The sequence below is a fragment of the Macaca nemestrina genome, chromosome X (assembly GCF_043159975.1).
Source record: "Macaca nemestrina isolate mMacNem1 chromosome X, mMacNem.hap1, whole genome shotgun sequence".
Classification (NCBI taxonomy): Eukaryota; Metazoa; Chordata; class Mammalia; order Primates; family Cercopithecidae; genus Macaca; species Macaca nemestrina.
The window spans coordinates 143,758,014-143,781,196 of NC_092145.1; the positions used below are offsets into that span (position 1 = coordinate 143,758,014).

The window sequence follows — 23,183 nt, forward strand, 5'->3', positions numbered from 1 at the left end:
TTCACAAGCTAGTGAACTAGTGAAAAATCATGGGTTCTGTCACCTTGACTAGGAAAAAGAAATTACATCTTTATTTTCCCTACTGTAACTGAAATTTAGCATTTCTTTCCATTATGAACGTAAGCAACAAGCCACTATAGCATCACTAGCAATATCCATAACTTTGTCACCTATCAGATTAGGGTTTTGGGTTTTTTGTTTGTTTGTTTTTTTGAGACAGAGTCTCTCTCTGTCGCCCAGGCTGGAGTGCGATGGCGCGATCTTGGCTCACTGAAAGCTCTGCCTCCCGGGTTCATGCCATTCTCCTGGCTCAGCCTCCCAAGTAGCTGGGACTACAGGTGTGTGTCACCACGCCCGGCTAATTTTTTTCTATTTTAGTAGAGACGGGGTTTCACCATGTTGGCCAGGATGGTCTCAATCTCTTGACGACGTGATCCGCCCACCTCGGTCTCCCAAAGTGCTGGGATTACAGGCGACAGCCACCATGCCAGGCCGACATCTTGAAGTACTGTTTATGCATATCACTACTTTGAAAAAGTAGTGGTTATTTCAAACACTGTTAGATGTTTTATTTAATGCATTAATAAAGAAGCATATATGCTTTGGGGGTTGGGTTTTTTGTCTGTTTGTTTTTGTTTTGAGATGTAGTCTCACTCGTTGCCCGGGGTGGAGTACAGTGGCACAATCTTGACTCACTGCAACCTCCACCTCCTGGGTTCAAGCTAGTCTCCTGCCTCAGCCTCCTGAGTAGCAGGGATTAAAGGCATGTGCCACTACACCTGGCTAATTTTTGCATTTTTAGTAGAGACAAGGTTTCACCATGTTGGCCGGGCTGGTCTCAAACTCCTGGCCTCAAGTGATCCGCCCACCTCGGCCTCCCAAAGTGCTGGGATTACAGGCATGAGTCACCGTGCCAGGCCTAGAAGCATGTATGTTGTTATATAACAATTTATTTTAAGTATTTTAGTGATTATTTCAGTATAATTGGTTTCCATTATAATCCTATGTCTTTGTGGCATTTAAAACATAATTCTGAGAAGGGGCCCACAGGCTTCAGACTGCCAAAGGGGCTCCTGGCACAAAAATGATGAGAAACCCTACTCTAGGTTCTGCCTAATCTTCCCTCAGTCCCCACACGTGCTCAAGTTCAGACCCTGGAAAGAAAGGTAACAGCAGGTCCCAGGGCAAATGTTCACCACATGCTTTCCTCATCAGAAATTCTCTACCACTCCTTACTTTTCACCTTCTTTCCTTCTGCCCTAGCTGTTTTGCCATCTGTTTAACCCCAACTCAGACTAGGGTGGGGCTAGACATATACCTAGTGCCAATATTTGAGGAGGCACTCACTCTCAGGGTGGTGTAAATGCAGAGACGGCACCTGCCCTGAGAATAAGTGCCCTCTTAAATCATGTGCCCTGTGTCGTGCAGCACCCTAGTTCAGATGCAGCTACTATAACTACACACACACACACACACACAGAGAGAGAGAGAGAGAGTTTAAGCAAAGCTCTTGAAAATGCTTGATACAGCTTTTGTTCTTAAACCTGTCTCCATATAAGAATCACCTGGAGAGCTGTTAAAAATCCTGATGCTCAGACTGGACTACAGATATATGAAATTAGAATTTCTGGAGATGGACCCAGGCATCTGTATTCTTTATTTTATATTTAAAGCTCTCCAGGTGGTTCTCAAGTGCAGACAAGGTTGAGAATCAGTGCCTAAGAAAGATGATATGCAAACTGAGATGACTTCTGTAAAAACTCCTCTGGAGTTCCAGGAGAATCTGAATTCCAATCGTTTTAGTTTAAAGAGTGGTAGATGATTAAGACACCCTCCTCACGTGTAGACATGCATCTCTTCATTCATTCATTCAACCAATACACACTGAGTGCCTACAATGCCCCACAATGCAAGGGGTGTCAGATCCTCTTCCCTCCCCCTTACACAAGCTGGACAAGTGAGGAAGAGAGACAAAAAAAATAGTGAAACCTGTAAGGAATATTTGCAAACTCTGGTAAGTGCTATCAGGAAACAGATGCTGGGAAAGAACAAAGTGGAGAGGAGATTGCCCTGCAGAAGCATTACCCAGCAGGCCCACCCAAGGATCACCTCACTTCCTAGGGATATGGACTTCTGCTCTGACTTACTGTTTACTCTTGGTTGGGCATTTGATAATCCTGAACGGGTAGATATTAACTTGGAAAAAACTGTTAGCTAACAAGTAATTCTTGTCTTATGGCAATGCAAATACCTTCATCTTAGAAAAAAGTACAATAGCCAGGTTGCACTTATATTACCCCATAGGGCATTAATTAGCTTTATACCTAATTTAGCAATTCTGTTCCAGCATCTTTTCTTTCTATGACTATAAATAAATCTGACTATACTTTCTTGAGCCAGTTTTACCATATGCTGGTTCCTTCATGAATTAATGAAACTGACAGAACTATTTTAGGTAGGATAACAGGGACAGACTCTGAATCCTGAAGGTTGGGAAGGAGCCAGCCAGGGGAAGCAGAAAGGAAAAACAGATCCCTGGGAACCCAAGACCGCAAGATAAAATGGGCATATGGCCTGCAGCAGGAAAGAGGTCACCCAGAAATGGGTAGAAGGCCACTGAGACTGGGTAACATGTAGTGAGCAAGGGGTTGAGGTTTGAGATGAGGATGGAAAAGCAGGGAAGAACTAGATTGTGTAGGGTGTTACAGATCAGTGTAGGGACTTTGAATGTTTTACAAAGCACAACAAGCAAACTACTGGAGGGTTTAAAGGAAGAAGATGGAATAATCTGCTGTGTATTTTGAAAAGATAACACTTTCAAAAGTAGGAAAAGAGGCTGGGTATGGTGGCTCATGCCTATAATCCCAGCACTTTGGGAGGCTGACGCAGGAGAGTCACTTGAGTTCAGCAGTTCGAGACCAGCCTGGGAAACATAACGAGACCCCCATCTCTACAAAAAGACATATATACTAGCCAGGCATAGTAATGTACACCTGCAGTCTCAGCTACTCAGGAGGCTAAGGCAGGAAGATCATTTGAGCCTGGGAAGCAGAGGCTGTAATAAGCCGTGATCATACCAGTGCACTCCAGCCTGGGTGACAGAGTGAGGCCCAGTCTCAAAAAAAAAAAAAGTTGGGAGGCTGACGCGGGCCGATCACTTGAGCTCAGGAGTTCAAGACCAGCCTGGGCAACATGGCAAAACCCCATCTCTACAAAAAATACAAAAATTAGTAGAATTAGTAGGGAGCGGTGGCGCATGCCTGTAGTCCCAGCTACTTGGGGGGCTGAGGTGGGAGGATCCCTTGCACCCAGGAGGTCAAGGCTGCAGTGAGCTGTGATTGTGCCACTGCACTCCAGCCTGGGTGACAGAGCGAGTCTGTCAAAAAACAAGCAAACAACCAACCAGTGGGAAAAGAGACAGCACAGTAGAGAAGAGAGGAGGGGCTAGGATGCCAATCCATTGTGGTGTCCAGGTAAGTAGTTGAAGGTTACTTGGTCTAGTAGGGGCAAAGAGATAAAGGCAACAGGGAGTGAGATTGGAGCCACATTGCTAGGACTTTTGATGGATTCTATTAAGGAGTGAGGGAAAAGGAGGAATCCAGGATGACTGCTGGGTTTCTGGCTCATGCAGCTGCGGATGGTGGTAGCATTTACCAAAACGGGAAGGACCAGGGATTAGAGGGTCACACACGTACACACAGGTGCATGTTATTCATGACATAAGGGTATCCATCCACAACTCCCTGGGTATGACGCCCTGGGTGTGACAGGGCTAGCACAGTCTTTCAGATTAGGTTCTCACAGAGTGATCTCTTTGGCCTTCAAGATTTGTGTCATCAAGCATTAAGCTAATAGATTTCAAGCAACAAACTGGAAAATTCTAAGTGGCAGCTCAAAGTTTGGCCCAATCTTGCCCTAATTCTTATTCAACATATGCTAAATGCAAATAATTTTTATTCAATCAATCCTTAAACAAAGGAAGATAATTCAGAATTAACTCTGGGTATATATAAACCCTCAGAGGTTAAAAGGCAGCAACTGGGTTTATAAAATAAAACTGAGAAAGCCTTATATTTGTGATAAACTGTTAATCCTTTACACAAGTGATAACTTCAACAATCACGCTCCCTGACCTCAGGAAATTAAACTGTCAATCTGGGCACAAATCAGGTAAAAGACTTAGGTCTAACTTAAAATCAGTAACAAAAGTGTCAAAAGTTTATTCTGTATATAATAAAGCAGCTCTAACTTTCCCAGAAGATAAAATTGGAAGATACTATAATAAAGCTTAATGATCATTTACAATGGAATAAAAACTATCAGTGCCTACCACAAATCCAAATTCAATGTGATGCAACTTTCAACTAATCAAAGTAAATGACCGCTATGTCTTGCAACAATGAATACTAAGCCTGCCTGTCAAATGACACTCCATCAAGAAACTTATTTCAAAGAACCAAATTCTGTCATACCAAGGGATGCCTTTCAAGTCCGATATTTTTTCCATTCAGAAAATATTCCATAACAGATTACCATCAGCATCTTACTAAATAGAAAAAATTGAGACAAGGTTATTTTGCATAGAAATTAAGAGCATGGGGACTGGAAGTAGATCCTGGCTCCAAATTCTACTAACCTTATGTTCTTAGGTAAGTTACTCAACCTCCCTAAAGTTCAAATTTCCATATTTGTAAGATATGAACAACGGCAGCACCATAGTAGAGACCCGCAGTGTGCAGCCATAGTAGAGACTCGCAGTTGTCCTCTCCTTGCAGGCACAGGAGAGAATTGTGTTCTCCCATCTGCTCTGCGTTGAAATGGATTAATGTGACAAGTTCTGGCCAACGCAGTGTGGGCAGCAATAACTTCAGTCATGTCTGGGCCAAAGCATTTAACCACTAGGGTGAGATACTCTTTCCCTGGTGTGGCGATTATGGGAACAGGTGTTGTGTCGGAGGTGCCACAAGATAAAGCAGCCACGATCACATGGTCACCACATAGAGGGCAGCTGCCCTGGAGGGTCACCCTGACCCACTGCAAAGTGGAAAACGAACCTCCATCTTGTTGAGGCACTGAGATTGTGACATTTGTTATCGCAGCTTATCCTAAGCAATGCAAACTGACCCAAGTACCTAATTTAGTAGGGTGTCATGAGAATTAAATGAAACAGTGTCTGGCACACACTAGCCCCCTGATAAAGATTAGCATGATGAGTGCCACCTCCTGATGGTTAGTGTGAAGGGCTTGGTCTTCCATAACCAGCCATCTATGGAATCTTCTCAGCCATTTGGATTGTCCTACGAGGTTTCCATGGGCTCACCATAAATCCTGATCCACTTGTATGTCTATCAGAGACTTCTCAGGACAGGTGTGAACAGTTAAGAGGTTTTTAATCTCAGAATGAGAAAAAGAAAAAAGTTCCTGCATACCTGTATGGACATATGAAAGTAATCTGTATCAAAGTGAATTATCGAGGACCTTGGAACACCCCTTGAATAATCACCTTTTTCATACATATTTTTAAAACCAATCCGGAGGCAGTAGAAATACTGCTAACAGGGGCTTTGCTTTTTGTTTAAATTGTAGAAAGTGCTCAAGCATATAGTGGGCTGAGGGCAGGGATGGCAAGATGAGAAAATATTAAATCAGAACCTTAAGAAGATAAATTCATTCTGCCAAAATTTTGGTAGCACCCAAGTACTTACCAGCATCAGAATAGTGCTTTGGAAACAGAATTAAAGGCTGAGCACTGGCAGGGATGGGAAAGAGAAAAGGCATAGTTCCATTCAAACTCCCTTATTACTCCTCCCCTAATCCCTAACAGAGCCTTCAATAACATTATAGATACCTCAAGTGGAAAATTAAACTCAATGTGATTATTTGCCACAGGCTCTAGAATTCCTGGCCCAATCCCATCCTGCTAAAGAACAAAATCTATTTTAACTGCAAATCAGTTAAAATGAACTAATCTCAGGTTACTCTCGGAATTTTTCCCCATTTACAAAAGAAAGAAACTAAGCTACCTACCTGCTAAGTTTTCTTATTTCATTTTGCAGAAGAGTTGGAGGAAGCAACGAGAAATTCCAGAAAAGTTTAAATCCATTAAAAATGGTTCTCATAAATAAGCAACTCGCCATGGACAATAAAACATACAAATGTGAGATACTCACCACATTTAATACTCTCTATCCGCACCGGGAGGCCAGATTGTGCTGCAGCAATTAATTTCAGGGCAATGTAAAACTGTGTTGCACCAAAATAACCAACTCGCTTTGCACCACACAGTTCTGTGATCTGAGAACAGACAAGAAAAACAATGCTGAACACCCAATTTCACAACAGGAAAATGAGACAAGATAAATGATGAAATCTCAAGGATTTCACCTAGTGGCTAACCAAAAAAGTCCCTTGAGAACCTATGTGTGCCCGCTGGTCAATTTCCTCTTCTTCCTTCAGTTTACAGGGAGGTTTTAAATTCAGACTACTAAATTCTACCTACTCATGATGTTTCAGAAGTGAGCCACTGATTATTCCTCCTCTTCCAAAGAGAAAAATAAAGGTGATAAAGGACAGCTGTTGCTCTACTTACAAAGGAGAGTGACTTTTTCAAGGAGTGAATTCTAATGTTCAAAGTCTAGAAAGTCACTGGGGTGAAAAGAGAACAGATTAGTCATTACCACTACTCATGGATTATTCTAGTTTATCTAAATTAAAAGTGAATTAATTATTTTTATAAAGTCCTCAGGCAAAACAATTTCCTAATATTGGAAATTACACCTTGGGTGCTCAGTTCAGAGGAACAAAAAAGTTCTATATACACATTTTTCAAGACATTGCAATAATTGTCGGTTTCCATCCCATCACCTGGAACAATGACATCCTCCTCCCCACCTAGATTGAACTCAAATGTTACTTTGCCGTAGCTCCTTTCCACCTCCCCGATACAGTATATTTTCCCAGTGTATTCTCAGAATACTCTATCCAAGTATCTATTAATGTCCATCACATGATACACTGTCTTAGACTTGCTTCAAAATAAAAGGGGGAAGGTGAGGAGGTGGGGCACATGGGTGAAACAAACATAACCAAGAGTTAGTAATTGTTGAAGTTTGGTAATGGGTTCATGAGGGTTCAATATCCTGTTCTCCGTACTTTTGAAAATCTCCATATTCAAGTTTTTTGTGACTATTTCCAAATGTATCACATTATAATTAATTATCTGTTTATCTCTGCCTCCCATTAAAATGTCTTCTCTTCAAGGCAGGGGGCAACTTCCATTCATCTCTTAGCATAAGGATAGGCACCCAAGATACAGTCAACAAATTCTCAATCAAGTGAATGAAACCTACCCTCAAAAATAAAATGTCTCTGAATTTTATAATGTAGCCCTTATTGTGAATATATACATTATGTATCTTAAGATACAGACTATCCCACACAAGGAAAAAAACACACCAACAACATTAGTGTAGTTCCAACATTGAGATAGTTGTCTTGCAGAATAACTCCTACTATTAAGAAATTGTAGGCCGGGCACAATGGCTCATGCCTATAACCTCAGCACTTTGGGAAGCCTCAAGGAAGATCGCTTGAGGTCAGGATTTCAAGACTAGCCTGGGCAATATAGCAAGACCCCATCTCTACTTTAAAAATAGGAAAAAAAGAAATTGTAATCCTTGGTATGTGAAAAAATTAACAACTATATTTTCATTGAGTGTTAATCTACTATCAGGTTAACTTTCAGTTGCTCCTTTACCATAACTACCACATCAAACTGGAAAGCTCTTTACTACAGGTAACTGAAATTGCTGGTGAAACATTTATGGTACTTGAAGACTAATACCTTAATCTGACATTAGTAAACGGCCTTATTTACCTGAAATCTGTCCTTTGGTCCCATATCACCACTAGAATCATTGCTTTGGAGCCAAAGTAGAATATATACACATAAGTGAGTTAAGCCCATAGGTTACTTTCCTTGCTCTTTGTACACCAAACCTCCAAGAGAGATACCAAGAACATTCTGAAATATTCAAGCCTCAAGGAAGAGAAAAGAATTATAAGCCTTTGGAACTTACACATGGACTTCTGAATCAAAACAAAAAAGGTTAGTTCTGAAAGGTTTTTTTCATTCATCAAGGTTCAAAGTTTTCTAAGTTTAAAATCTCCACGGAAAAGCTCTAAGTTGTGGGTAGAAATGTTTAATGGTATCTAAAGAAAATAAGGTGAAAAAAAATTTATCCCAGATACTCAATTAGTGGAGATGTTTTATATAATTGCTCCTTCAAACAGTCCAAATCGCTGGGCTTTCCTCAAAATAAAGGGGGAAAAAATGAAAAGATTCCACTTCTCTTCTTTAGTCTAAACTCCAAACCTGTAACACTCCCAGCTGGATCCAACTCGCAGCTGGATCCATCTTAGGTTACACATTGTGCAAATTCCTAATACAGAGTAAGAACCTATGGACCAGTGTTTTCTCAGGTGGAAGGCAAGAGATGAAAAAAAGGAATAGATTAAATCAACTTCCTTACAGCTTACAGATGTACACTAAACGTCTGGGATGCTGGATACAAATCAGAAAAATTCACCGATCATTTGGGAGAAATCTGAACAAAGTTCTGGAAGAAGGTTGAAGGCCACTAACATAGCTTCCCTCCTACCCAATTCTATAAGATTAGGCGACTGTGCTGAGTAACCAGTCCACACATGTTCCAGTTTGCCTGAAATAATACTTTCTTTCCTGGCTGAAATGTAATACATTTTCAGAACTGCTCAAGGGTTTAAATAAGCTTCTCTCAAGTATTATTAAAGGTTTCCTTAGAAAGATTTTAAAATGTAAAAACTCTTAGTGGGAGGGGCTGGAAGAATTCTCCAAGAGCACCCCTATTTTCTACTCTCCCTCTGCTGCAGCTAGCAAAATCCAGATTCTATGCTCTCGCCTCGACTGTTTCAAGTCCTGTCTCAAGACGCACACCTTCACACACCAGCTTCCATATTTCCTCCGTGACCTCTTATCAAAACCACATCACCCTCCAACTTCAAAGGGCTTCCAGGACTCTTCATGCCTTTCCTGTGAAACCAAGCATGGCTTCTGAGGTCCTCCTGTCTGGCCCAAACTACCTTTCCAACATCATCATGTCTCTCTCCTCCCCACCCTGCAGCTAATGAAGACTTTAGTCATACCAGATGCCCATTTCTTTGCCTGCCAGGCTCATTCTTCAAGTCACCTCAAGACCAACCTTATCTTTGTAGTCAATTCCACATGGCATGTACTCTGCATTCCCATAACACTTTTTACTAGCTTTCTATCACATCCCTAGCCTTGCAACACAGCACAATTGGCATTTTGATAATTATCTCCACTGTAGCCCATCTCCTTTCCCTATGCCCCAAGTGCTCAGCAGAAGACAAGAGTATATTCTTATTATTTACATCTCCCGGGGACTCATATTTTACTATGCCTGCTGTATGCTCAGTAGCTCAACAAATGAATGTTGAATTAGTCTTCACAGCCTGTTGCAGCAGAATCTTTCTTCTTCCCCTCTTCTTGTATTACTTTTACAAGTAGCTGTTAAATGGGCTTTAGTCATCTCACACTATATAGCCATAAGAGTTCCTGCAGGAATATAAGAGAATATTAATTTCTCTGTTCCCTTCCTGCTCAGCTAAGAAGATACTGATTAGGGTCAAGGCATAAGGAAAGGCAACTGCCATTCTTTATCCTGGCCCTAGCCCTCATAGCCCAGGAGAATACTTCAGTGATGCCCCAGCCAGTCAGAACTCCAGAGATACACCTTCGTCTACTCAGCACAGCCCCAGGGGGTGTCAACCCTCCCCAAGTGGGCAAACTCAGCAACAGAAATACAGAAGAGAATCTGAAGTACATGCTTACAAATTGTACCTCAGCCTCTCAGGGAACAGCTGAAAACACAGGTCAACCTCTATGCTGGGTTTTCCCTTCCCATTCATTTATACTTTAACATTCAAGAGAGACTTTCAGTCCAGAGGGACATGGGTGAGCTACTCAAGAAAACATGAACCCCCATATCTGATTACCCAACATTAGGCATTATAGTATATGCCTAAGCCAAACGACACTGCTAAAGAGAGGGCAGACAGGCAGTGCTGAGGTGTGCTTTCAGAGAATCCTAATAAAACCTTAAAGTACTTGTTAGTTTAACAAGTTTTGATTGGGCACCTCCCCATCAAAAGCAATGTGCTGAGTGCTATGCTAAGAACTGAGCAGCAATGCACAGAATCACCTATTCTACATACACACACACTCACACACATTCTCTCTCTCCCTCCCTTCTTCCCTCCCATTTTGCCAAACCATCTGAAAAGTGAGTTGCAGACACACCTCATGACACACCCCCAAGTACTTTACTATTCACCTTCTAAGAACAGGGATATTTTCGTACACCACTGCACCATCATCACCACACCCAAGGAAACCAACTTTAACACAGTATTATCATACAACATGATACGGTTTGGCTGTGTCCCCACCCAAATCTCAACTTGAATTGTATCTCCCAGAATTCCCATGTGTTGTGGGAGGGACTCAGGGGGAGGTAATTGAATCATGGGGATTGGTCTTTCCCATGCTATTCTTGTGATGGTAAACAAGTCTCATGATATCTGGTGGGTTTATCAGGCATTTCTGCCTTTGCTTCTTCCTCATTTTTCTCTTGCCACCACCATGTAAGAAGTGCCTTTTGCCTCCCACCATGATTCTGAGGCCTCCCCAGGCATGTGGAACTGTAAGTCCAATTAAACCTCTTTTTCTTCCCAGTCTCAGATATGCCTTTTCAGCAGTGTGAAAACAGACTAACATACGACATATGGTCCACATTCACATTTCCTCGATTATCCAGAAAATGCCTACAGAGCTGAATTTTCTTTTCCACATCCAGGATTTAATCAATGTTCATGCACTGCATTTTTATCTTATTTTCCCTTAGTCTCCCCCTAATCTAGAACAATCCCCCTTGGTTCTTAATGACACTGAATCATTTAAGAATCCAGACCAGTTGTCCTCAGAATGTCCCATGTTTTGGATTTGTCTGTTTTCTTGTGATTACATTAAAGTCAAACGTTTCTGGCAAGAACACCACACAGGTGACACTGTGATATAGTGAGAGGTACACAGCAGTGAGGGGCACACAATGTCAGAACATCCCACCATTGGTACTGATTGCAAAGCTTGGCCATTTGATTAAGGTGGTGACTGCCAGATCTCTTCATTGCAAAGTTATGTTTTTACATTGTACTTTAAGACCATGTGAGCATTCTATCCCTTGAAAAGCCAGTTTTAAAATCTGTTAAATACTAATTTTCTAGGTAAGTCTAGCTAAATTATATCAGCATCTACAGAACTAGAATACTAATGTAAAATCACAAGGATGGGGGTAATATTTATTCCATGAGATAGGTGTCATTACACCCAGTTTATACACAAATAAACCTTCCCAACTCAGAAAGTTAAGTGATATGTCCAAGGTCACAAATTCAGAGCCAGTACTCAAACCTACATGCATCCAGGTCCAAAGCTCATGGTCTTTCCATTACATCAGTGGCTGGAAAACTACTGCTCATGGGTCAAATCCAGCCCACTGCTTGGTTTTGAATGGCCCACAAGGAGAAAATAAAATGGTATTTACAGATGAACATTTGCAATCGATTTGATGAAAGGGAACACTATTCTTTGAATCCCATTAAGCAAAATGTTATCCCCAAAATAAGAATGTTGTTCTTCTTATAAGTAGACCTGTATTACCAAAAAAAAAAAATGTACTCAGTTATTATATTTTGAATTTTGTCAATAAAAAGCTTGTGGACATTTATTTTTTCTCTTGTTATAGAATTACCTATGTAATATCTTTGATTCTGCTTCTTGGCCTGCAAAGCCTAAACTACCAACTGACCCTTTCCAGAAAGAATTACTAACCCCTGCCTAACAACGTGCTACTTCCCTGGGCTATACTTTATATCCTTTCAGATACCCTCAGTAGCCATGCAGAAAGTGTATTTTCTTGAAATAATCAACTGCACTAGGTAAATGCCAACTTAAAATACTGAAAACACAGCCAGATGTGGAGGCCCGTGCCTGTAGTCCCAGCTACTTGGAAGGCTGAGACAAGAGGATCACTTGGGCCCAGGAGTCCGAGGGGCCAGCCTGAGAAACATAGTGAGACCCTGTCTCTAAAAAAATTTTTTAATAAAAAATAGTGAACACTTCCATGAGAAGAAAACACATGTATTCACCTTCTTCCTCAGCCCCCATTTTTCACCCATTTATATACATTTGTTTAAGTTTTTCAGGAGCTTTCAAACAGGAGCTTCCTATGTTACTATAAACTTTCATGGCAACCAACCAGAGCAATTGGATGCCATAGTTCAGATATTGGATATTGGCAAAATCTATGCAATAATTCACACACTAGAAATAAGATTTTGCTTTTTTAAAGAGAAAAGGTGTTATAATTCTTTAGAACCATTCTTTGAAAACATCTTTATGCATTTGTGAACACATAACAATCCAAGATGTAAGCTACTCCTACATTGCAAATCAATTTTGGAAGCGACGTTATCTTTTAGATACCCCAAGATGCCATTTAATTTAGGGCTAGCAGGACTACAATAAACTATAAGCTAAATCCAGTCCAGATGCTAAATACAGTCTCTATTGGCACAGGTTATGGCTCAGATCTGATTTGTCAGTATTCTTGGCCCAAGGCCCAAAACTCACCCCAGTAGCAGGGAAGACTCAGCCTGCTACTCTGGCTCAGATGGAATCTAAAAAAGGAAAAGACTCTAGGCAAAAATAAAAAATAAAAAATCAGGAACATCACTACTGGAAACAAGGATCAGTATAGCATCCAGAAACCATTTGGCAATATCCATAAGAATTACAATTTACCTTTTGATCTAGCAATTCCACTGCTAGAAATTTATATTCCATTTTACATTAGCAAAATGACACATGTATATTGTCATTAATACAGTATTGCCTAAGTCACAGACTAGAAAACTAGAAAACACTTAGAGGAATACCATCTAAGATATTAGTTTAATCAATTGTGGTTGATCCATACAATGGAATTCTAGGCAGCTCTAGTGGACATTGCCATATCTGCGACTGTCCATCATATTTTGAAAAGTATTTCTCTATTTGCTGAAATTTCACCTATTACAAGTCCCACCTCCAGGTTTAAAAGTTGAGAATAAAATTCCTAGACTCTATTGAAGCTAAGATGCAAATGTGTCACCCAGTCACCACTAATCAGATACATCCACACCAGACTTTGCTTCAGAAGTGAGAAATGTAAGGAAAGAGGCTCTGCTCAGAGCTACTTTTGCAGGTGTCACTGCTAGGTTGCCTTCCTGGTGCAGAGTGGAGGTAGAAGCAGTTGCAGTCAAGCCAAATACCTAGCATCTGCTGTTCAGTGGAGGCAGCAGACAGGTGGCTTCCACTTAATGCTAGTACTATGTATGTCTTGGGGCTTTGTTTCTGGGCACCCAGATGCTAGCCTGTTCCTCCAGCCCTCCAAAGGATTTCATGAGTTACCTAAAATCCTAATCCCTTTTTGGCTTAACCATCTAGGGTGGACTCAGTTGTTTGCCATAAAAACGACCAACTAACCAAGAGGAAGCTCTTTATGTGCCAATATAGAAAAATCATCATGCTAAAGTGTGAAAAAGAAAAAAAGCAAGGTGCACAAAAAGCAGTTGGTATAGCAGGTATCATTTCTTCTAAAAGGGGGTTGAATATAGATGCATTTATTTATATTTTCATAAGCCATCTCCAGAAGTTGAAACTAACAAAATTGGTTTCTGGATGTCTCCAGGGAAGAAAACAAGGTGGCTAGGACACAGTGGGAAGAAAGAGTTTATTGTATATTATTTTGTACCTCTTCAATTTTGGATCATGTGGATATATTATCCATTTTTTTTTTTTGTAGGCAGGGTCTCATGCTGTCATCCAGGCTAGAGAGCAGTGGCACAATCATAGCTCACTGCAGCCTCAACCTCCCAGGCTCAAGTGATCCTTCCGCCTCAGCCCTCTGCAAATAGCTGGGACTACAGGCATGTGCCATCACACCTGGCTACTTTTTTATTTTTTGTAGAGATGAGGGTCTCCCTATGTTGCCCAGGCTGGTCTTGAACTCCTGGACTCAAGCAATCTGCCCACCTTGGCCTCCCAAAGTGCTGGGATTATGGAAATGAGCCACCACACTTGGCCATTATTATCTATTAAAAATAAAATTAGAAAAGTTGTAAAGAATACAACCTAACCGAAAGTCAGCAAGAAATACTATAAACATACCCCAGAACCATTCCCCTTCCATCTGATATAATTTCAAAACAAAGTATCCAAGAGGGTTTGAGTCCCATTTGGGTCACCAGGATTTTGTTACCCACACAATAGGTGGGTTTGATCACTTGGCAGGTTACAGTCCAATGACCCCAACCAAGGAGGATATAATGACAGGGTTTTATTACTTGCAACAAGGAAGGTGCCTCCCCCAAACAAAGGTGAAAACAAGGCTTTTATTGGGCTGGTTAGCTGAGTCATTGTACACAGAGGTGGAGTAAAGGGAGTGCAGGCACCAATCATGCTTCTACATACACGTATAGAAAATGGCAAATAAGCGCCTCCCTGGGTGGGATTTTTAGTATGGTAATGAGGAGAGTTAGCCAAAATTCATCTTCAACTCAGGCATCTCTGGATCCAGCTGGGCTTTTGCTTTTCCAAGACTGTGCTTCTACATGGAACTTTTTGAAACAAGAACTCAAGGTGCAACAGTTAAGCACATTGCAGCCTTGAACTCCTGGGCTTAAACCACCCTCCTGCCTCAGCCTCCTGAGTAGGTGGGACAAGAGGCATGTGCCACTGCACCCAGTTAATTTTTTAAAAAAATTTTGTAGAGACAAGGTAGGTCTTTTTTCACAGTACATACCCAAAACACTGGGGAACCCAGGGTTACAGTTGAACAAAGCTTCAAAAGTCTCCACTCACCAAACCCAGATTTAACTCACAAATGCAGTACTCTTTCTTCTAAGCAACAGAACAAAGCAGTAGTTTGCTTTATTAAAACTAGCTATCTTTACTGAAGGTGGCACTGTCTGGTGCGACTGGGTAACTGTGGAGAAGACACCTGACCTCATGTACTGGAATTAGCAGTCAGACTGAAACTAACCCAACAGTCCCATAGACAGTTGTTTTGGATAAACATAGAAACTGACCCTTCTGCTCTTAAAGCTTGAAACTTGTTTGTTTTATCTAAGTTCCTTCCTCAGGAAAGGACTTTCAGGCCTCTCAAAAAAAAGTATCAAAGATCTGAAACTCATCAGATCACTGCACCATATGCCTCCTTGTCCCTCCTTAGTTCATATTTTCTTACACATTGTTACATTTCTTTCCTGCTATATAAATCCCTAGTTTTAATCAGTCAGAGAGATGGATTTTAGACTGAGTTCCCATCTCCTCAGCTGCAGCACCAGATTGAAGCCTTCTTTCTTGGCAATACTTGTTGTCTCAGTAATCGGCTTTCTGTGTGGCAAGCAGCAGGACCTAGACCAAACCCCTGATGTTTCAGTAACAAGACTAGATAGAATACAATGCTTTTTTGAGATGCACAGATTCTATATAAAGGAATTCTATGGGTGAAATCTAAAATTATGGTTTCAACCTCTCCTTTTGGTATATACCACTTCTACTTTTTACTATGACTCTCAGTATACCTGCTACATTCTCCTATAAGACTATAAGTTTCTTGAGGGCAAGTCCTGCATTTTAAAAATCATATTTGCATTCCTCACAACACCCACCCCATTGATTTCCAACTAAGACGGCTCATGAAATAAAATACATACGCATCCTGTGTTTTAACTCTTCATGGCATGATGAGAACCCCTACATATGGTGTTCTGTATCTTTGAATATTGAATTATGTGACTCTATCAATCTATTCAAATAAATCAATTGTTTAAAGTTTTAAAGGATCAGAGACTCCACCCAATCATAGGATATCAAGAAACAGAACCTCAGGTAAGTCATTTTGTAATTACCTGATTCCACGAAGGAAAGCCAAAGAGAAATACAACACATCCTCCCAGAAATTTACTCAGCTTGGTTGGGGGTGTTATATTAAAATCCAGAGATATGTTAATAAATCAAATAAGAATTAGCACGGTTCTTTTTTAAAAAAAATAGAGATGGAGTCTCACTATGTTGCCCAGGCTAGCCTCAGGCTCCTGGACTTGAGTGTTCCTCCCACCTTGGCCTCCCAAAGTGCTAGGATTACAATCATGAACCACTGTGCCCAGCTGAGTATGGTTCTTAAAGATGAGAATTCAAAGAAATTCTATACTCAGACCAGCTGCTTTAGTTGCTCCTGACTCCCACAGTGTATTCTCTCCTCTGCTATTAGGGGGCCAGCAGAAAGGTCTGGGATAGTCAGTATAAAATTCATTAGAAGTAGGAACTGAGGTTCTTGCACAACTGATTGCACAACTTTGATGGGCATACATAGGCTTGACAGAGTAATTCTACAGATTGTTTTATTATGCACCTAAATTGTTTTTTGGAAAGAGAAAGGATAATAGGTAGTGACAGCAGTTGATGACAATGATCTCTTATGACTTTTGTAAACTAGCCCTTCTTTGGCAAGTCAATACTATGGCTTTCCAAGCTGCCCAGCTGGCTGCACACATGCAGGCATGCATCACCACAGGGTCAGGAGTTCCTCGGGGTTGGCACCTGCCTAGGGCAAAACCAGGATCTAACAACTCAAGGGTGAGGAGAGGGAAAGAGGGCAAGGGAATGAACCACTGAGGCACAAAGGAAGCATATACCCCACTGGTTTAGAAGAAAAGAACAACAGACTCGGCAGTAAGAACTAACATTTACTGAGGGTAGACTATGTGCCAGGCACTAACTTAAATGCCAGAAATTAATGACATGAAGTAAACACACACACATACAAAAGCAGTCTTCACACTAGAACCGAGTTAAAATGCAATTACGGCTCAGATTACAAAAGAAAATTAGTTTTAGCATTCTGGCCCAGGTTTCGAGGCTCTGCATATCACAGAATTTTTGTACAGCTGGAGGCAGAGAAATCTCAGGTGAACGCAAATGTACTGCCAAATTATATAAAGCTTTAACTGGTTCTGGCAACTTAGACTTATCTCACCAGCCAAAGGATTAGTTTTTCAGACAATTCATTTATTGATATTTTTAGTGCTTTTCAAAAATAAAATTACAGATTGAGGTTATTTGGTATTTTTATAAGTTTGTTGATTTCAGTCTATTCTATATTTTATGCACACTTACACGTGCATGTGCACACACATGCACACACACATATACACATTTATTTTTTAGAGAAGTGAGTGACTAAGTGAGAGGAATTGAGCAAGCCAGGATATTTCAAGTAAATGGAACACCAGTATATTACACACAGATCTTCGATATGCTTCCTCGGGGAATGAATGTGAATGGAAGTTCAGTCTCAGATCACACTGAAGTTCTCTCTCTCAAGCCCAAATCCAAATATATTGAGATTCTCTAGCATAGAGCTAAACTCATACCATAAACATTCACTGTTGGCGGGATAGGCAATCTGACTTCATTAATTTGGTTTCTTTGTAGAGCTCCTAGTGAAGACCCAATCCAATTGTTAAAATAACAAATGCACCTCTCGCCTCTCTGATATTCTGGCAGCTCTCTCTGAGGAAGCTGGCCCTATTCAAAGCTGCCGGCTCCAAGGCACACTAAAGCTGGGGAAGGGCCTTTCTACTCTGTTCATGACTGTTCTCCCCAAAACAAGATCTCATGACAACCAGCACACTCAGGTCCCCTGCATCACCATGGCAAATCCAAACAGCTCTAAGGGGCTCTGCCTCAACTAACCAGAACCAAGCCCCAAACCTGTCCTGCTCTTGGCCCTCCTGTGACCTGATAGCCACATTATATTGCAGACTGACCTCTTTCCATGACTGAATACCCTTTCTGTGTCCAAGCTATGCCCATCCATCCTCTTCCCTACCTAGACACTCATCACTTTAAGGCTTGGTCTTCCTCTCATCTATCTTTGTCCTGCACCTCATCCTCAGCTACCTGCTGACACTTCCCTGATATTCAAATTCCTAAACCTTTCCCACTCTTACAACTCCTGCCACTGAGCAATGCTTGCCAGGACGTACATCCCTAGGAGCCAGGTAGATCTCCTCCTTCCTGGATACCTCCTCCTACTACTGGATACTACCTCCTCCTACCTGTAGATACTATTCCATCTTCCTAAACTTTCCACTGACAGATCTGATAAAATCTACCCATCCCCCTAAACTGACAGTCCCACCACAATGCATGAGCTTGGATCTAGGTCCTTATTGTTCCCAAGATGCTCTATCCCAAGTACAGTTCACTGTTCACAGTTATGAACAGGGTGGAATGGCCCTTCTCCAGCTTTAGTGCCCTGGAGCAGCCAGCTTTGAACCAGGCCAGCCTCCTCAGAGTGAGCTTGCCAGAAAGTCAGGGAGGCAAGAGGTACATTTATTATTTTAACAATTGGATTGGGTCTTCACTTAACAACTGAGAGAAATTCAACACAAAAAGGGCAAGCTGAGTCCTCAAAGAGTTTCTAATCTGGTTGGGGTGTGTGCATCGAAGAAGTCTGAGGGAAATGATCATTTATTGAACATCTATCACACACCCTCTAGGAATTGTGCTTTTCTCTTTATGAGTATTATTTCTAATAATGAAACGAATCCCATATGGATGGTTTTGCAAATAAGAATTTCAAAGTTCAGAGAAGTTATCAGAGAAATTCTGAAAAACTAGAAACCATCTGGATTGAATGATCTTGCTGCCCAACAAGTTGTATTATAAATGTTACATGAACCATATTCACCGAGCAATTAGCCAACCCCTTAGATTCACACAGATACCATTCATTCAGTTCTCTTATGTGGCACACTATGCCAGTGAATGGAGTCTCTGGGCCCACCAACTGAAAGACACATACTCTTTGTACCTTAGCAGCCAGGGACAGATGCAAGTTAGGTCCCACTATTTCCTGGCCCTACAAATGGCTATCAGCACACATCTGTGAAAGAGGGAGCAGGTGTAAGGGGGACAACCTCAGAACTATTTTCTTTCAATAAAACAAGAACAAACCACAATGCTGGCTTCATCACAACTGTGCTGTAACCAACTGAGCTAACCAGAGTATACAATAGAAACTAATGAACATTTGCCATTTTTCTTTTGGCTGCCTTTTATCCGAACCCCTTGCCAGTGTTTATGAAATTTTCCACCTGCTTTCAGCTAAATAAGCTAAAAGTGTCAGATTCTCACTTTCCTGATTTCTTTTCCATCAGGGTATGGGCACAAGACCTATGCTCTGCCAGACACCACCCACACAGGCATTTGTTTATGTTTTTATTATTACTTCAATAGCTTTGGGGGAACAGATGGTATTTGGTTACATGGATAAGTTCTTTGGTGGTGATTTCTGAGATTTTGATGTGCCCATCACCCGAGCAGTGTACACTGTACCCAATGCGGTACCCAATGTGTAGTCTTTTATCCCTCACCTCCTCCCACCCTTCCCTCTGAGGCCCCAAAGTCCATCGTTTCATTCTTATGCCTTTGCATCCTCATAGCTTAGCTCCCACTTGTAAGTGAGAAAATACAATGTTCGGTTTTCCATTCCTGAGTCACTTCACTTAGAATAAAGGTCTCCAACTCCATCCACGTTGCTGAAAATGCTATTATTTCATTCCTTTTTATGGCTGAGTAGTATTCCATGGTGTATGTACGTATGTGTGTATATGTGTGTGTGTGTGTGTGTGTATATATATGTATATGTGGGTATATATGCACACATATATACCCACATATACATCACACACATACATAAAATATATTTTTGATATATTTTCTTTACCCACTCGATTGATGGGCATTTGGGCTGGTTCCATACTTTTGCAATTACGAATTGTACTGCTATAAACACGCGGCACACGGGCATCTGAATCAGTAATGAGTGCTGTGAAACAGCAAGAACAGTAGATGATTGTTTTCTAGTGACAGGAGCAACATCCAGTTCCAGAAGCAGCCCCACACCCAACATCCAATGCAGGCAATGGTGGTGGTGTAGGTGGAGGCATCCAATATTCAGTAGCTACCAATTCTGTGAGGTTATCTGGCTGTAGTTCCGGCAGTACTGCCTCCTAGTTGTGCAGTTTTCAAGCCTTATCCCCAGTCTTCCTAAAGAAAGATGTAGCTACCCAATATCCTGCCAATAAACTGTTTTTCCACTTAGATTAGCCATAGGCAAGTTCTGTTATTAACAGGACTGTGTTACTAAGAATCTTGGGTTTTATAGAGGACAGGTCAAAGGTGAGCCCTGATCATTCCAGAGCTTTCAAACTTGGCTGTATCAATTATCTACTGCTGCATAACACACTTCCCCAAAACTTAAGTGCCTTAAAGCAACAGCATTTATTTAATTCATAATTCTGGGGGTCAGTAATTTGGGCTGAGTTCAGCTGGACAATTATACTGATCCGAGGCAGGCACCACTGATCTCAGATGAGGGTCACTTATGCTTCTGCAGTCGACTATTGGGTTGGCTGGGTACCTTCATTTTCCTCCCCATAGTCTCTCTTCCTCCAAGAGGCCAGCCAGGGTTTTTTTACAAGGTTCCCAAAGCAGCAAGAAACTGAAGCTCTACCTCACACCTAGGATCAAAATCCACACAAGGTCTTTTCTACTATATTCCAGGGTCAGACCAAATCAACAGGACAGCCAAGATCCTAAGGATAGGGAAACAGACTCTACCTCTTGATGGGAAGAGTTGCAAAATACTGTGAGCATTTTGCAATATACCATACCTGACTGTTTGATAAAGAGTACAATGGGGAGGCTGTCACAACAGAGATAACACTAGGAAAGTCTCATTTATTAGAATTGCATATACCTAGAATCTGTACTCTCACCACCATTTTCATGAACCATTACCAACTCCAGCCACTGATACAACAATAGCTAACTAGAAGCAATAAACACACAGTGCTGAGCCAGCAAACTCCATAGCCTGTAAATGGTTTGTACAGGTTAGGCCCCTTGGATCTCTTATCCTGCAGGACGTACTAAAGAGCATGGACCATAGTCATGTGCCATGTAAGACCAGCTCCCTGGCTTTGGCCTCTCTTTCTGAGCCTCAGTTTTCCTCCCCACAAGACTCAAAAATAACATTTTCTGCATATGAATAAATAGTCTGATCACTTCAGACAGAGGACTAGTTAACATCCCTAAGTTACAGAAAAACCTAATATAACTGGAAGGGAACCTAAAAAGGCTCTGCTCTGGATTTGTATATCACGATCTTTAAGAAGTTTAACCAAATCCCCCTTCCAAGAGACACTCAAATTGGCAGACCCCACAAACATTTATTTAATTGAAACTAGATGTTTCCTTGACAACTGTTGAACTGAGAAAGTAAAGGCTCCTGCAAGAAGTCTCCATGGAAACCGCCCAGTCCTTGCATCTACCATTCACCTTATACTTTGGCTGGCATTCAAGCACATCAAACCAGCAATAAAAACATAAGGAAGTTGGAAGGACTCTGGGGCAATGAAGAATGCCTGTTTCATACAGTGAGATTTTTTTCCCTGGAAAAAGAAGGCAGAGTCAGTCCAAATATCTAAGGACTCAGATTAAGAAGCCTCTGAATGTTCAACCCATTTTTAAAAATACCCCATGTCTTAATTTGTTGGGGCTGCTACAACAAAATACCTTAGACTCAGTAATTTACAAACAACAGAAATTTCTTTCCATTCTGGAGGCTGGAAAGTATAAGATCAAGGTGCCAGCAGATTCAGTGTATAGTGAGGGCTCACTCTCTGCCTCATAGATGGCACTTTCTTGCTGTATCCTCACCTACTGGAAGGGGCAAACAAGCTCCCTCAAGTCTCTTTTCCAGGAACACTAATCCCATCATGAGGGCTCTGCCCTCATGTACCTCCTAAAGGCCCCACTTCTTAATACTATTGCATCAGAGACTAGGTTTCAACATAGGAATTTGGGGGAGACACAAATATTCAAACCACAACATCCTAAAAATAAATCAAAGGCATAATATATTGGTTTCCTAGGGCTGCTATAATAAAGTACCACAAATTGGTTGGCTTCAAACAACAGAAATGTATTTATTATCCCACAGTTCTGGAGACTGGAAGTCCAAAACCAAGGTGTCAGCAGGGTGGGTTCCTTTTAAGGGCTGTGAGGGAGAATCAGCTCCATGTGTCTCACCTGGCTTCTTGCAGCCTCAGGCGGTCCCTGGCTTGTAGATGCACTGCTTCAATCTTCATCTTCATAGAGGGTTCCCACTGTGTGTCTGTGTCTTCACCTGACTGCCTTCTTCTGAGGACACTTGTCATATTGGATTAGGAGCCCACTCTACTCCGGTATAACCTCATCTTAACTTAATTATATCTGCAAAGACCCTCCTTCCAAATAAGGTCACATTCTGAGGTACTAGGGGTTAAGACTTTAATATATCTTTTTGTGGGGGACACAATTCAACCCAGAACACACAGCTTTTACATAAAGTATTTTATTTTACCTGTTCACTAAATATTGGTTAAAGCGAATTGATAGCTCCACTTATTTTGTAGCTTAATCTAAATAGAACATTCACACTTGGTCAAACAAGCATACCTAGCTACAATGAAATGTGGGCAGTACAACCTTTACTCTGGGCATCCAGGTGCCCAGCTCAAAACTGGAGTTTCTACTTCAAAAGAGAAGAAGAGAATGAATATCTCCATCATGCAGGCAAAGAGAAGAATCACTTGGGATAAACAAGCCTAGTGTCTGGATACCATGGCCCTTAGGTGAAAACCCACTGCATAAATGAAATCATAAAAGTTAACCGTGCTCAGAAAAGACCTTGGAACTGACATTTAAAAACTGTGTGTTTTTTTTTTTGTCTAACAAAAAACCAGAGGCAAGAGACACTCAAAGGGCACACAGTGAAGAACATCCCAAATTAGAAGCACTTGAGGGAAAAAGTCAATCATACACCTATGCACAGGGACTCACTCACATGGACCCACGTGGCTCCATTTCATAACAAAACTGAACCAGAATTTCAGAACATCACCAA

The 23,183-nt window shown here is 41.3% G+C and overlaps 1 protein-coding gene across 9 annotated transcripts in view; it reads right to left on the reverse strand.

The window, feature by feature from the left end:
• The window catches only part of LOC105478175 (RALBP1 associated Eps domain containing 2), a 195,528-nt gene that overhangs the window by 132,278 nt on the left and 40,067 nt on the right, over window positions 1-23,183 (reverse strand). For 8 of the 9 annotated variants that reach the window (XM_011735231.3, XM_011735230.3, XM_011735236.3 and 5 more), the window contains exon 2: window positions 6,171-6,294. In XM_011735231.3, coding sequence (XP_011733533.2) covers window positions 6,171-6,294 — 124 coding nt within the window. Of the gene's footprint in view, window positions 1-6,170; window positions 6,295-6,499; window positions 6,601-23,183 lie in introns of those variants that run through there. The other variant, XM_011735239.2, reaches the window with a different exon arrangement.